Source organism: Balearica regulorum, chromosome 3 (assembly GCF_011004875.1).
Source record: "Balearica regulorum gibbericeps isolate bBalReg1 chromosome 3, bBalReg1.pri, whole genome shotgun sequence".
NCBI lineage: Eukaryota > Metazoa > Chordata > Aves > Gruiformes > Gruidae > Balearica > Balearica regulorum.
The window spans coordinates 100,759,382-100,775,328 of NC_046186.1; the positions used below are offsets into that span (position 1 = coordinate 100,759,382).

Below are 15,947 nucleotides of genomic sequence, written 5' to 3' on the forward strand. Positions count from 1 at the left end.
TCATCCCTTGCCCCTCGCAGAAAGTTTGCTCCCTCCCCTCCCTGCCGTCCCCTCCCCTCCCCTCCCCTCCCCTCCCGCCTGCTGTCGCGGCAGGAGGCAGCTCGCAGCCTGGCGCTGGCCCTGGAGTCCCCGCTCCTGCTTAATATTCCGCCCGCTCCGCCGATGTTGTGCTTGGCTCCGGTGGGACTGCAACTCACGGCTTGAAACCGGAGCCAATTTTCTGTCTTAGTCTCGCAGTGTTTTGACTGGAGGCAGATCCAGTTCAGTCCGATCGGGGCTAGTGGAAACAACTACCTAAGTCTCTGCTGTCTGTTTCGTTTGGGAGGGAAGAAAGAAGAAAGAAACGCGATCCCGGGCGCGCTCTCTCACACACGCACCGCAGGCACACGCACACACACACACACACACGCACACACACACACGCACACACACACACACGCACACACAGACTCGCACACCCGTCGGTGCCGAGCGCGCCGTGCCAACACCGCCGGGAGAAAATGGGAAGCGAGTGAGCGGATCCGTGCCGGTGTGTGAGCGCCGCCGGGGCCGGGGCCGCCGGGTCGGGGCCGGGGGGCGGCGTGGGGGGGAGCGCGAACTAACTCCCGGTGCCGGGGACCCCGCGCCCTTTGTGGGAGAGGGCTCCGGCCTTTTCCCTGCCATAAGAAGGAAAAAAAAAAAAAATAACGTGTGTCTATGCAAGATATACGCGCGTGTATTTTTTTATACGTGCGCGTACGGAGGGACGACTGCCGAGGGGGCGGAACACGGCGGGGCGGGGGGCGGAGGGCAGGTGACGGGGGTGTCGGGCGCTCACCGCGCTGCTTCGCTTCCAGGTGCCGGCGCCCGCGATGACCCTGGTGCTGCCCATGCAGCGGCTGGGCCGCCCCATCGCCGCCGAGGGAGCCGCCGACCTCGCCGCCTACCGCGCCCTCTGGGAGCCGCCCTGCTGCGGCCGCCCCGGCCCCGCCGCCCCGCCGGCCCCGCCGGCCCCCGGGCCCCCCGCCGCAGGTAGGCACCGCCGGGGCCGCGCCGATCCCCCCGCGGGGACGCCCGGGCGGCCAACCGGGCCCCGCGGCGGCGGGCGGGGGGACGGAGGTTCGTCCGCGGAGGGGAGGCGCGGCGGCTCCGCCGGCTTTGCTTGGGGCGGCGGGGGCGGCGGCGGGCGGGGGCTCTGCGGGGGGCGAACGCGGCGCGGCCGCGGGGCCGCAGGTGCGCGGGGTTCACCGGGCGCCGTCGCACCCGGCATCTCCGGAGCGATGGATGCGCTGGTGAAGGCAGCTGCCCGCCGGCCCGGCCGCAGGCAGGGAGCGAAAGTTTTCCCCGAAGCCGAGCGTCCTGAGGACGGCAGCGGTTCCCGGTGCTGCCGGTTAAAACAGCCCGGGGCTGGCCGAGCCGGTGCGGCGGGCGAGTTGTGCGTTAGTCAGGTGAGGGTTTGTTTCTGGTCGCTGCGAACGTATGTGAAAATACGCGGTGCAGTTCTCCCGTAGCGCAAAGGGAAATGAAAAGTATTTTGTTTGGAGAACCTCCGGCAAACCGCATGTCATTTGTCATATCTGATTTATTACCCGCAGGGTCGCATTACAGGGGAATTTCAAATCCTGTAACAACATCCAAGATCACATACTTTAAAAGGAAATATGTGGAAGAAGAGGATTTTCATCCACCGCTCAGCAGCTGTACACATAAAGTATGTTTTCTAATAGTCGTTATTTTTACTCCGAGTTTCAGATGCTTAGTAACACTCGACTGACCCATTTCCAGAAGGCTGAAATACTCTGCTGAAATTAGGAGAACGAGCCAGCTGTTTGCTCAGAAACAAATAGTTGTCACTTGCTCACTTTTATTGTTTCATTGTCATCGAATTGCTTAAGAAGCAAAGGCTTTTCTTCGTTTATAACAACTGTAAACGGAAAGGCTGAGAATAACTTTTTTTTTCCAGATTATTTTGTTCTTAGATAGTTTATATCATGCTTACAGAAACAGGTCCGTAGCAGCGTTTGAACAGCAGAAATGAAGAACATAAACAAAAGGGCCCGTGATTCCCCACTCATTCAAAACTTTTTCCAGGGGAGAAAATAGTAATAATAGGTTCCTTGTACCCCCAGTGGGTTACAGATCCTCTAGAAAACCAGAATGACTTGGAAAGCGAGTACAAGCTCCTTCAGTATTTAATCCTGTTTATTAAAAAGCTAATAACTCCAAAAGAACAGATTAGTAAATGAAAGAATATTTTTTTTTTTTAATGAAAGCTGTCAGGGGAGGGATTAGAGCAAACATTTCCTAGGCCAGTGAATACGTAAATTGAAATCGAACTTTTTTTTTTATGAGAGGTTTTATGCTCTCGTTCATTAAGGGCTCAGTCCTGTAAGGAACTGAACGCCTGGAGTGATGATGTGCGTAAGGATAGCTGGTGCCTCGAGACACCATCCTTACCTCGCTGGATCGTACTTGGCCCATGGCAGTCCAGTGCTACCCACCTACTCCTGGCAATAGAGAGGACACAATATAATCTGATGAAAGCCCGGCTTACGGGAGGCCACAAGTACCACAAGGGCCCCAGAGACAGAAAGCTAAACCAGATCAAGATGTGGGGCAAGTTTATGCGTTATCTTTACCTGCATCGCAGAGGCAACCTTCTGAGATGTGAGGAGAACCGAGTGCCTCGTCCCTACCGTGGACCCTGGACGGGGTGGTCTACCCAGGAGGATCCTGGGGGCTTTCTGCAGAGGAGAAGCGAGCAGTAACGCCAAGCTCGCTTCCCGAGGACCTTAGAGTAGCCGAAGGAATTTTCAGCTACAAATAGTGTTGGCTGGACAGCAGTACCTGACCGGGAAGGTGAAAAACTGCCCCGCCGTTAATTCCAGAAGGTGTTCTGTCTGCTGCCAGAGCAATGAATAAATAGCACCGAGGGTGTTGAAAAATGTGCTCTGGTTAGTGAGCGTGTCTCCCACATGTCACATCACTCTCTGATTTCAGCCAGTTTTTTTCTTGGCTAGGTTGCTGGATTTTTTTGTATCAGTGATTATTTTCCTCGCAAAAAGGAGGAATAGTTACTTGTCCCTTTCTAACAGTATAAACCCCAGTTGTAGAGGTATTGGTAAGATAGGCCTGTCCCAGACATCGTTTGGTGCCGTTGTAGAGGTGTATTGTATCGGAAACCCTGGCTCACGGGTTTCTCCTGTTCAGCACAAACGTGTTTTGCAGTTTACAGCACCGAGCTCTGGGGGAGGGAAGATGCTCACCGGGTTTCTTTGAATTTCTTACACATTTTTATACCTCTGGCTGCCCAGTAGAGAAAGAGTTATGTTCTGAGATTCCTTGTCCCGTAGAGGGTATGACGGTAGGGCCCAGAGCTCCTCTCCAGGGCTGTTGGCAAACATTTGTAGTAGAAAGCCTTTGACAACTTGTTCCTACTGGTGGCCCTCCAGGACGTATCTCCAGGAGGATCGCAGTTCAAGGCTTACTGGTTTGCTCCAGGCTTTTTTTGGGTTCACTGTCTATTGCGGCGGCAGGTATAAAGGACACAAATTAACCTATAGGCTTAGTATAATTTAAAATGAGTCATTTATTACAGAAAATTACTCTCTCTAACAAAGAAGAGCTTCAGCTGTGAACTCACAGGAAAACACGGCCAATTTTCGTTTTTACGAGGCACTGTGCTGCTTCTAAGCCCTGCAGACAGGACCAGGCTGTGGAAAGAGCTAGAGGGCTGAGGAGAGCTGAATGGATGGGAAAAGCAGCTGTGCTTCAAGCTCTTTCAGTCCTCATAGCTACGACTTCCACTCTGCAAAAATGCTGTAACCATGTGGGAAAGGGAAGAACGATCAAGGCACAGATGGGGGGGATTTAGAGCAGTCTCTCTTTGTGCTGTGCTGCTCGCCTCCTACGCAAACCAAATTCTTACTAAAAATGAAAATTAGTTAATAGTGCTCACAGTAGCATGCGTTGCCCCCTCTCTTATTTTGATTCCCAGGGTAGCGATTACAGCGCAGAATCCGGGGCCTCCCGGGGGCAGTAACCTGCTCGTGCTGCCAGGGCTGAGAAAGGGAATCCTGGAAGGGCCATGGAAAGGAGAACAAATCTGTGGGCGTTGAGCCAGGATTTCTGCAAATCCCTATCCTCTCTTCGTTTCCTGACCCTGTCCCTGCCTATCCGCATTCCCACCGGTCCCGTAGAGCGCAGGGTGTAGTACGCAGGCCAACAGCTGCTCTCCAGATGCTGTGATGCTTTGAGATGGGTTCCTCCCTGCCTACCTCCCTGCGTGCGCTTTTGTGCGCGAGAGCGGTGTAAAGGAGCTTGGCAAACGGAGACCTCCTCGCTGGAGGGCCTGTTCCACTGGCAGTGGATGAAATGCTCCGACACTTGCTGCGTGAGGCGATGGCTGCTGGCTCGCGCCTTGGCAAACCTTGAGGCTGCAGGAGGGGACCTTCGCTTGGCTTCAGAGCTTTGTAGAAGCCCCACAGGGGACGATGGAATTGGGTCCATTTACATCAAAAAGTCCCCAGTCGTCACTGGAGCAAAACTGCACAACAATTTTATGTCTTAAACCCAAATGCAAATAAAGAGCCAGATGTGCGCATCTGGATTTCGCTCTCCCTTCCTGGATTCATGCCCTGCGATTGCCTCCGTAGTGTAATGCTCAGCTACTTACCTCCTAAACCGGGGTGAGCGCTGTGGCCAAGAAAAAGCAGGTCCCCAGCTACCTGGGTGTGCAAAATGAAAAGCCAGTTTTAAGTGCCTCGGAGAATGAGGAAAGCAGTGGCACAGGGGGAATACTTTGCTTCATGTTCTTTCTCCTTGCCTGGAACAGAGCCGGTTGCCTGCAGTTCGACATCTTCTGTCTTTTGCATTTGCAGACCATCTCCGTGTTTGAGGAGCGGGCCCATATTCTTTACATGTCTTTGGAAAAGCTGAAATTCATTGATGATCCTGAAGTCTACCTGCGGAGATCCGTCCTCATCAACAATCTGATGAAGAGAATCCATGGAGAAATCATCATGCAGAACAACTGGTGCTTCTCCGCCTGCTCCTTCAGTGGCACCTCGCCACAAGAGTGGTTTGTGCCTCAGGACTGCCCATACAGAAAACGCCTTCGGATGGCAAAGGAGGAGTACGAGAAGCTCCACACGTGCTGCTTCTATCAAGAGTGTGGCAGTCACTATTTAAATCTACCCTACTCTGTTAACGCTAGTACAGAAAATACTTCCTCCTCTTCCTCCTCCTCCTCCTCCTCCTCCTCTCCCATTTCTTTGCCAAGCTGTTCCCAGGAGGTGGATTATGACATTGGCAGTGCCCCTTCTTACGGGAGCGATGACCAGATACCTGCTAATGAAATATTCATCACTAATGCCAGGTCTCACGGTAATCAGGAAAAGGCAAAATTTAATGACGAGAAAGGAGGTAACGAACCTGAGCGAGAGAGCGTCGCCCTAAACTGTGAACCTCTAAGAGGCACCCATGCTCTCGAATGTAAAGGCAAATTTTATGACTATTTTGAGACTGGATGTAATGACAAGAGCAACATAAGCGAATCCTGGAAAAAATCCTTAAGGAAAAAGGAATCTTTACCGAGTAATAAAATGTGCTGCAGCAAAGGAAGTAAAATATGAGGCATCTTTCTTGCTCTGTTGAAGCATGCGCAGCATGTTCGTTTGTCTATCAAATTTTTATTTTGAACGGATTTTTTATAGTTTTCTACAAATGATACAATCATGCCACAAACATTACGCGTAGTTTCAAATGACTGGAGAGCAGATTGCGTAAAGTGTCTCTATGATCTGCATCAGCGGGCTATTTATAAATATGGAGACTTCATAAAGAACGCAGTTGCGTTCCTGCTTAGCACTGTAGTCTGTACAGCTATGGTGTAGCTTTCGTTACTGAAAATACCAATCAGCCAGATGGGGACAACATATCGTTTTATATATCCCCGCCCCCAAGAAGTTTGCCATTAATTAAGAAGAACCTCCATTATGTTTACCAAGGAATTAGAAGTCTGGTAAACAAATTGATGCTACCAGCAAGGGTGATGTGCTCCTTGTAACTCAGTATTTGTTCTGACAAAGGACTGTCTACATGGACTGGGAATAAACAATCCTTACATTTTGTACTGATACTCTTGAATTCCTGGATTCAGCGTCTTGTTCAACTGACAAAATAGGACATAGCATAAAGAAATAACCTGTTTATGGGATCTTAATCAGAAACACAACATGCAGCTCAAGTACTTGCACGTTTTTCACCTCGGCTGTAATAACTAATGAGGCTTGTTGTCATACAGGGCAGGTTTTTTTTTGGTGCCTTACTTTTTGTCTTAATTTTTGCCAGCGTGAAAATTAAGTATAAACCAGTGATACAGCAGGGATTTAACCTAAACAGAGAAGAAAAAAAAAAAAAAAAAACCCAACCCACAGGGTGGATCAATATTATTAGAAACCTTTAACCTTTGAAGTACTGAGTTCAACTTCCTATTCAAACATCTCTGTTCTTCCTTTTTGATGCTCAATTGCTTTTTGATTTGCCATCCTTAGGAAGGGATTTAAGAAACAATAGAGAGATGTCTCTTGTAAACAAGCATTCGATGCTTGAGTGTTTCTATGGCAACTGTCTGTTGCTGGGGCTCTTTTTTTTCCTTCTTCGTATAATGAAGTTCATGAACCAGTGGCATGTTTTATACTTTATTCTGTTTCGCATAATTTCTCTCTTTTAGATTGCAAAAGCATGCGGGAGTTTTCTATGACTTTTGCCGTTGATTTTAAAAAAGACAAGAAAAGAAAGCAAAAAGCACAATGTTAATCGATAATGTGGCGAGAAACATGATTTTATCTGAATGAATGTAAGGGGTTTAATTTTAAAAAAGAACATTTTGGAGAAATGAGCTGAGATTTCAGTGGCTAAGGACAACGTTTAGTCATCCCTAGGTAGACGGTTTGCAAAAGTGTGCTGTTTAAAATGCCCAGAAGACATTAGTCGGGGTTGGAGGGAGAGTATTGCGAGTCTTAGATCCACCAAATTAATTAGTTCCCACAGTCCCCATAACAACTGGCAGGATGTGCTTGGCAAAATAGCCACATCCAAGCCACGGCTGACCTATAATAGCTGCCAGTTCCCACAGCATCGTGCACTCAAGCGACATCTTCTCCGCTTGGTTCTTGTCCAAAGGGTGAAACTCACCCCTGTGCTGGGGGGGCGGCCGGCTCGGCGCAGGGCACGAGGGTCCCCGGGGGTACACGGCCCCAGGCTGCCCCCCGGTTTGGCGCTGGAGTCAGCCGGGTCTCTGGGGCAGAGACCTCCTGCTCTGGGTTTCACGGGTTCAGCCTGAGTCCTCCTGGGCCGTGGTTATTTTGGGTAGTGTCTGCACCACACGGTCACGTTTGCAAACTGGGCAGTTTTCGTGACGAAGCCCAGTGGTCACAGAAAAAAGCTCCCCACCACCATCACCCCAGCCAAAGTGACTACAAAGAGAGTATCTAGGATGTAAATCAATGATAACCTTTATGTGGTCAGGTGAGTTGGAACTGACAAGTTTGTAAGGGTTATTGTTGTGAAGAACAACAAATAAAGTATAAATCCCATCTGATTTCTCCAAGACAGAAGCTTTTTTTATTAATAATAATAATAATATTAAATATAGATCTCATTCATACAGTGTATGAGTAGGATCATCATTTAGACATTTGTCCACAAGGACCAATTTTTTTAAAAAAAACCCTGATTTTTCTTGTGTTATACCCAGATAGTCTAGTAATGTCTGCTCTTTTCCAATATTTGATAAACACTTGATGTTTTAAGCTTAAATATTAGATGCTTGTATACTAATGTGTTGTTGTAGTAAAGTGAAATTTCCTTGATATATATTTATTAAAATGACCAAAATTCATTTTAATTTTACATCTCCGGTGGCTACTGGGTCCTTTCCCCTCCCCATGTTCCCCTCCCTCACCCAAGGAAATGCCATTTCATCAGACTGCTCCTTGCTGAAGAGGTTAGGCTGCAGTTGACTTTGCACCTCGAGTTGAGTCCGGGACGGAGCTCAGCCTTCTCAGGGTTTCAGGAGCCTTTAGGACAGGCTGAAGGTGCGCTGAGAAGCAACAGACTTCTCTGTGGAATTGCACGTACAGCCAAGGATAACACCTGGCCAAATGCTGCCCGACCCACAAATCAGCCAACACTTGGGGGGGGGCTGAAAGCTTTTTGACCCTATGGGGCTCCTTGGTCTTCAAGAACAAGCCTGCACACATAACCCATCGCGGAGTCTTCTGAGTGGAATTTGCACCAGCTGAAGTGATGGATCAGCAGAACTCTACTCTGGCCTCTCTAACAAACAGCTTCTAACAGGCGCACCTAGAAATTAACCTGTTACAGCTCTGGAGAGTCTTACAGAGTGTCATCAGGGTCTGTAAGGGATGAAATGTCATCTAATGAATGTTGGTCTAAGGATAAGTGGTCTTTTAATGCCTTTCTCTGGACCATGCCTCACAAAAAAATAGCAAGTACTGAGAATAGGTGTATTGGACTCAGGAGTCCACTGAGTTACCCTGTTTGCTTCAGAAGAGACGGAGGTATTTCATGTTAGAAAAGGGAGTTGGAAGCACCCTTGTCCAAATGCCAGAAACGCAACAGACCTTGATAGGATTTCCAACCTGGGCTAGGCTGAATGCATTTCATGGTTTAAATTTGGTTTGATTTGTGGCATGTGAAGAGTGTAAACCTGATGGGCCTTTTGCCCATTGCACACTTCAGTCCTAAGGACATTTTGCTAGTATCACAAATTTTCAGGAAACGGTTATTTTTCAAGATTATACTAATGCCTTTCATCCGTTACGTCCCATGCATAACCGCTAAATGAATGCTCCTGAACTTGATCCTGGCCTACCTGCCTGGAAGAACTGGGCAGAAGAGCTTCTCTCGAGGGAGATATTGTTTCACTCTGTCATAAGATAGTTTACTCCTAGAGTGTGAGACTGTAAAGTACCGTGCCTTTCAGCAGGCTAATCCCTGCTTCTAATGGTACTTCCATAATACATGGAAAACAGCAACAGAAAAAGATGTTTCTGTTGTCAGGTCTATTTTGCTGTCACTAAGAACAGAAGTGTCATTTTATCTTCAGGATCGCTTTCCACCAGGTAATACATTTCCCTTGGAAATACATAGTTCATTTGAGTTGCAAAATAATTATGCTCCTTTTTCAAAACATGCGGCATATAACATTGTGCTTCATATACACTTAATACTTTTGGTAAAATTTTACTATTTTTACGGGATTAGCTAAACTGTTGAAACAGCTCAACATGGTTACTTAAGCATCCCCAGCACTCAAACAGCCTCAGCTGGCACCGATTCGCAATGCCAGCATAGCAGCCGGCTCCGCAGAGAAAACAAACGCAGGCTGAGCCGCAGAAATGACGTGTTTCTTTCGGTCCTGAAGGTCTTACACCCCAAAGCAAAGTTGTGGAAAAGAGATGTTTTTTCACATTTGATCTTCCTGTGAGCCCTCCATCCTCCTTTTACATCTCCGACCGTCCTTTCACTGAAGACCACGACACGCTGCCGGCGTGGTAGGCTGGGTGCCACCACCCTACGGGTTGGCGCAGGGGAAGCGGGAAGCTGGGTCGGAGGCGCAGCATGATCTGAAGGGGAATTTGAGCAAACTAAGCAGGCTGCAGTGTGTCTCGCTGCTTTGTGGCCCCTCTGGAGGCCCATGCCAGTTGCAACCCACCTAGCTAAATGGTCTTTCCAGCTGCCGGTAGCTCAGATTGCCGCTGTGGTGGTGATCTGGTGATTAAAGGGCTGTGGCCGAAGCAGAGACGTGAAGGTGATTTCTAGTCTGCGTTTGACTCACGCCCTTTCATTGCCTTCTTGAGATAAAGGCTAAGCCAGAGGTGTAGGAAATGCAGTTGCTGCTTACTCATGCCAGGAACCTTGATAAAAGAAGTTTCTTAAGTTTTATCACCAGAACAGCCAGTCAGTCACATTAGAGGAAGGTTTAAACTGCTGCAGGGTAAAGGATCTCATCTGGCGTTTTATTCAGTGAATGGAACTCTCCCATGGAAGCCTCCCAAAGGGACCTAACCTTTTCCATCGCCTGTCCCTCACTTTGCAACCTCTAAGAAAGGGGCTGCCCTCGCTTTCTGGAGGTAACCTTTGGGGCTCCTCAGCACTGGTAGGAGTTTTTCCGCAGCTGCCTGAAGCACCCCGGAGGCTTTTCCTGGCAGGGTGTGCAGAGCCTGCTAAAAGATTGCAGCCGGGGAAGATCTTGCTGGAAATGTTAGGAGATGTGAATCTTCCACAAGGCATCCCATGTAACAGCCAAGCCGCTCAGTCACGACTGCTTCGAATACACAGTAATTTCCTGTGTTTTTTCAATCTCACTTTAACTTCTCTGACAGATGGGGAAAGATGACTAAACCGAGGGAGTTTACAAAAGTTCGTCTTGCGGTGTTTGCAAACTCTGTGAGGTCCATTTTCTCTAATGTAAACACAGCCGTGGCAGGGTGCCGAGTGCCTTTGCAGCAATTAATCCTGCTCGGCTTGAGGCTGCTAACGCGAGGTGTACCCGGCCTGGTCTGCGCTGGGGAACCGAACGCAAACCACCCTGGGGCTGAGGGGCGTTAGGATGAGAGCTTCGCTCCTCTTGGCTCTCCGCAGAGAGCGTGAAACAAAGAGGCTGTGGCTGTGAGACCAGACTATGAATTTACCATTTGGGGTCAGTGGTTTTCCATGTCAGGGGGCCTGGGGTCAGGTGTGGAATCTTAGATTAAACTCCAGGGGAGTAATCATGTGAAAATGGGTACATTTGGGGCTAGTTGGCCTGTTGTTGCTCTCCTTAGTCTTTAAGTCATAGTAAGGAAGTGAGTGTGCCCCTGGGGAAGGGGGGGGTGTTTCAGTTCCTCAGCTTTGCAAGGGTGGTGCAAGCCACAAAGTATGTGAAGCTTTCTCACTGGGTCCAGCTGAAAGAAAGGACCCAGGTAGGCAAGTATGTTAACTTTTAATCTCTGTGTTTGAGTTTTCCTCTGAGGAATGCAAGGAGTGTGAGGAGAAGTCACAGATGGGTGGTCTGTGCATGCTCAGAAGTATGCATGATGAGCAAAAAACCCCCCAAAGCACTGAGGTAGTGAATTTGAAAACTAACTTCTCTTCTGTGGCTAGTAATTCTTCTCAATTAATACAGCATCATTCTCCAATTTACTGCAGAGAGCATCTAATCTGTCATACTGAGATCGCAGCTATGAGATGAATGGTCTGTCTGCTCAGGGTCTATCCATGTAGTGCTACCTCCTGCAGGGACACTTTCCTTGTGGAATATCCCACCAGGCTCATCTTTCCCTACCACAGGCTGTATCTGCCTCCTGAAAAAACTACGGGCTCTGGCCATTGCGAAGGCGGGTGATGGGGTGGCAGTGGTCGGTGGCTGTGCCTCCTCTGTGAGAAACTGGCCTGTAGCTGTCACAGGGACCTCCCAATGGCACTTCCACTGACTCGTCAACGCTTTGTATTTCTAATAGAGCATTTTCACTCAGACGCTATAGCTGGCATCCAATGCTCTCTGGCAGTTTGCTGGCTGATGTTTTGGAGACTTTTTGCAGCCAGGTGACGGGCGATCAGACCCTCTGTTGGCATCAGATGATGCTGTGCCATTGATTTTTGGACAAGTTGTGCCTGGTTATATCAGCTGACCACCCACACCTTTGGTTATTGTTGGTTTTGTCTTTCTTCTCTGCTTCATTTTCTTAATCAGAACAAGTTTCAAATGGCAATCACCTTCTTCCACCCCATATAGTGTGGGACCGGCTACTCCGTATTTACCCCTTTGGTTAGGGAAAGCCTCTGCCACTGGGAACTGGAGTCGAGCAACAGATTATTTTCAAACCCAGTTTTATTCCCTGACTCCAAAATCACTTCTGTCTTTCAATATATGTGCAAAATCTGTGCTCTATTCCTGCCTCAACCCTAAAAATCCATGTAATTTTTTTCTTTTTTTGCCTCCATCCATTGCTCTTTCGGGGCGAAATCCTCTGTACTTACTTCTGTGAGTAGGCCCCACTTACCAGCCACATTCTCTCAGCCTAACAGCTGCCATGGGGCCATTTATTCCTTTGAATAAAGTAGTGTGGATTTGGCTCAAAAGGCAATTGCAATTTGTATTATAAATCACGAGACAGTGCGGATATGTTAAGTGTTGTTATGCTGTAAGTGTAATGTACTTCCAATATTATGTTTTCCCCAAATTTATCTTCTGCATGTCACAACAAGTATGACCAAAATGACCTGTGTTTCTCAATTTCTATTAATATTATTATTACCCTGAAAATACAGTTTGACTAATTTTTAAATGTTGAGCAGCCTACATTTTACCTGCGGAGGCTGAATACATATTATTCCTTCTTTGACCCCTTTCTCTGCATGACAGATAGGGTTCTGGTTTGCCAGCAGACTAATTAGTGTAATAGTGGCAAATTTGATTTTGCATTTGCTATGAGAAGTAAGGTGCACAGTGTTAACGCAACCCTGAAATGTACCTTCATTGACGAATTGCTCCACTACTGAAACTTCAAAATAACCTCTGTAGTCATCAGTCATGAAGAAAAATCTTAAAATATGACTAGGGCATAAGGTACTGGCAGATCATTTTCCTTATTCTGCATGCAAGCTGAGACAAGGATTTTTATTGTATGAATTTATCCACCCGTTGAAAGCGCCCGTTTGCAAATTCTGAGGCTTAAAGATGACAGTGTAATGGCAGCTTTTGAGGTATTTCACTAGTGACCATTATAAATAAGACATTCAGCTAACGAGCTTGCCCCACATTCCCAGTGGTCTTCGGAGCCTCTCAAGCTGCCGGTGGCCCCCAGTAGTCCCTTTCCAGCTGCCAAAGCTCCTTTTCCCCTTTGAATATTTCCATGTGCTATCAATAAAATATCCTCCTAGGCTGTAGAAACACAGGGACAAGACAAACTCTCTTTTAACTGAATATCTACATAAATAATAGAAAGGCAACCAGGCTGATAATTTTATTCTTTTAATTTTGAATATATGAAACCTTTTTTAAATTATTATTTTGAAACTTAATATAAATTTAAATAACGCAACCACAGCATTTTCTGGTTGTCATGAATCTGACGCACGCGCACTAAAAATCCTTCATGATCACATAGTGCTACCCCGGTGGGTGCCAAAATCAGAACCTTGGTGGAACCTCTGAGGTTTGACTGGATGTTTTCCCACATTGCTTCGTTTTTCTCCTTTGCTCAGAAGTGCTGAGACGATGCGTGTGGAGGGGGAGGGAACCCGAGAGAAAAATGTAAATCATGGCAACCTGACTGTCAAGAGGGTATCACTTTTTAATTCCTAGCTCATGTTCCCAGTGGCAGTGAAGCTGCAATATTAAATTGTTTTGTTTTACCTCTCGGCTTGGTTTACAGGTGCCGGAAGAGACGCAGCCCCAGCCCCTTGAGCACAGAGGTAAGGGACCTCGCAGCAGAATGCTCGCCTAGAGGTTTTGTTCCCCTTTGATAGGTCGGGCTGGCGTTCATTGCAGGAGCAGCTGGGAAGAAATAATTAGCATAACAAAGAGCTATATTACAGTATTGCATTGTGCATTTTGAGCCTTCAGATACCTTGACACGTTCAGTTGCATGTTACATAAATCTGAATTCCAGGTAGAACCGGAAAAACACAAAATAAAATGAAAGTAAGTAGATCCCCCCGCCTTTAAAATGAAAACATTTTGAATACTCTAATTGCAAATACAGAAATCCTCAATGTTTTGAGCGTAGCCATGCTGCAAGCGCAGTCATCTAAACCCAGGTGCCAGTGGCTGTCGGTGTGGTGATGGAGCGCAGTTCTCCCTGTCTGGCGGGAGGGTCCAAGGGGGATGCAGGACAAATTCTCCCCGGTGTAGAGGAGCTGGTGGCCTGGGGCATATGAGGCTTGTGGGCTTGGGCCAGCAAAGAGGAGCTGGATGGCCCCAGGCTCTCCAGCAGCTGCCTTCTGCCCCTCTCAGCACAAAGGTGGAAGGGCTGGGCACGGGCGGTGGGTTACCGAGGAGAAGGCTGTAGGTGCAAACACTTAATGTTTTGCTCTGTTTTCATTGTTAGCAAATGGCAAAGCCACCCTGTGGGGGCATCACAGGTTTGGTTTGGTTGCACAAGAGTTTACGAACCCCACAGAAAGCGGGGTGCTCTCAGGCATGGGGTGCTCCTCTCCCGTCTTGCAGCAAAGCTGCCCCACGCATCTGCTCCTGCCCTGTGGCAGAAGGCGGGTGGAGCCTGCTACAGCCTGTGGTGTTTGCAAAACCCGTGCTCCCTTCCCCAGCTCGTGTGAAATAAGCTGCTTTGTGCCGCTTACATGCGCTGTGTCCACCTGCGGTCTGGCTGCCCACTCGCTGCAGCATACCTTTCTCTTCCCTTTCCCCCCCCACTTCTGTCTGTTTTTGACTGAGGAAAATTACCCACCCCAGGAGTCAGAAGACATGCAGAGAATGAAGTAAAAGGGGCAAAAATATCCCGGGGAAGGTTTTTCAGAGCTGATCCTCCCCTGGGTCCAATGTCTGTCAGACACGCTTGCAGCACGAAGCTGCATCATGCTGTCAGAAAAACGGATTGAAAATCTAACCCGCATATGCAACTCTCTCTTGCTCCCTTGGATTGAGAGTCTCTGGCAGGGCAGGAGAGTAAATCCCAGCTTAGGAGGGCGGCTGTCAGCCCTGTAGGCAGCCTGTATTGCAGCGGGGAGCTGTGTAAGCTCTGTCATCCATGGTGATGGTGATTTCTGCAAAACCTGAACATACTTCACTCAGATATTTGTATTTAGCACAACCTCATCAAGCAGGGAGATGCGAGTTGAGCAAAGGGCACGGAAGACCCTACTGCTCCGTCCTGGTTGTGCATGGGCTAGGATGGCTGCTGAGCCTCTAACAGCGGCAGCTTGGGGGAAGAGCCAGGGGCAGGATTTGAGGAAGGACAAAACCAGGGCATTACAATAACACATTATGGTTCTTAAATGGTTATGGTAGTTTTAGGAAGCTGTAACTTTCAAATGGTTATTAGAAACATAATGTTGTTTAGGCTTTATGTTTCTGATAGTTATAATAAAATTTATCAGAGAAACATATTTGTCAAAACTAATGAGACTTTTTACATTTAAAACACAGTGACATTGTGTTGCGCTTTCCTTCACAAGTAACGTCTAAAATAAGAGTTGTAGTTGAAAGAGATTCGTGAGGAAAAATTACATAGATCTATTCTTTTGTTTACTTTGTGCACTTGACAGCCCCTGAACGCAGTCAGGTTCTTCGCTTTGCCTGTACAGTCTGTCAGTCAGTTTTCTGACATTTCTTTGAGCCTTTCACATAGCAGTGGAGAAGACGGAGCTGGTTTTTATAAGGAAAATATGTCCGTGAAAACACAAAGGGTGCCGATGGATTCAGTGGTAGGGAGTGTCATTGGGTGATGCTTCACATTCATCCATTTCAGGAGGAAAAAAAGAAAAAGATTTAAACAGACTGTTTCTTTTTACAGCAAAGAATGCTTCTTTGCAGCCCGAGAGCATAAAACGCTACACAAGAGCACTGATGAAATTTTAAAAAGAGCTGAAAAAGCAAGAATCTCAGGTGAGCTCCCTACAGGTTTGGGAGCGTGGGGCAGTGCTAGCCCACAGTGCCTTAATCCTGTTCTCTCAGTGCACAGCCACAGACCCTGAGACAGTCTCTCCTCTGTCCGTAATAAATACGGTGCACCCCCAAGTATGAAAAATCTCTTTCTTAGGGTCTGCAATGGTGCTTACGCTGGGTCTTGCAGAGTCACCGTCAGGTCTGTTCTCTCTGAGCCTGTTTCTACCACAGCTTCAGAAAATGGGTCGTTCCTTTCTATAACCACCATATAGCTTCATCAACCATGTCCATTTTCTACAGCTCACACTACTTACATGGAAAAACAGGCTCTACT

At 47.8% G+C, this 15,947-nt stretch overlaps 1 protein-coding gene across 2 annotated transcripts; it reads left to right on the forward strand.

Annotated features, from left to right (window-relative positions):
• Positions 1 to 372: 372 nt before the first annotated feature.
• SERTAD4 (SERTA domain containing 4) lies at positions 373 to 6,180 on the forward strand. 2 transcript variants are annotated; one of them, XM_075749179.1, is made up of 5 exons: positions 373 to 407; positions 440 to 529; positions 837 to 1,011; positions 1,575 to 1,690; positions 4,860 to 6,180. In XM_075749179.1, exons 3-5 carry the CDS (start codon positions 852 to 854, stop codon positions 5,610 to 5,612), a joined length of 1,029 nt encoding a protein of 342 aa, XP_075605294.1. In that variant the 5' UTR covers positions 373 to 407; positions 440 to 529; positions 837 to 851; the 3' UTR covers positions 5,613 to 6,180. The 2 variants fall into 2 exon arrangements, with proteins under 2 accessions (XP_075605294.1, XP_075605292.1); XM_075749177.1 differs by having other exon boundaries at positions 404 to 529.
• Positions 6,181 to 15,947: the final 9,767 nt, after the last annotated feature.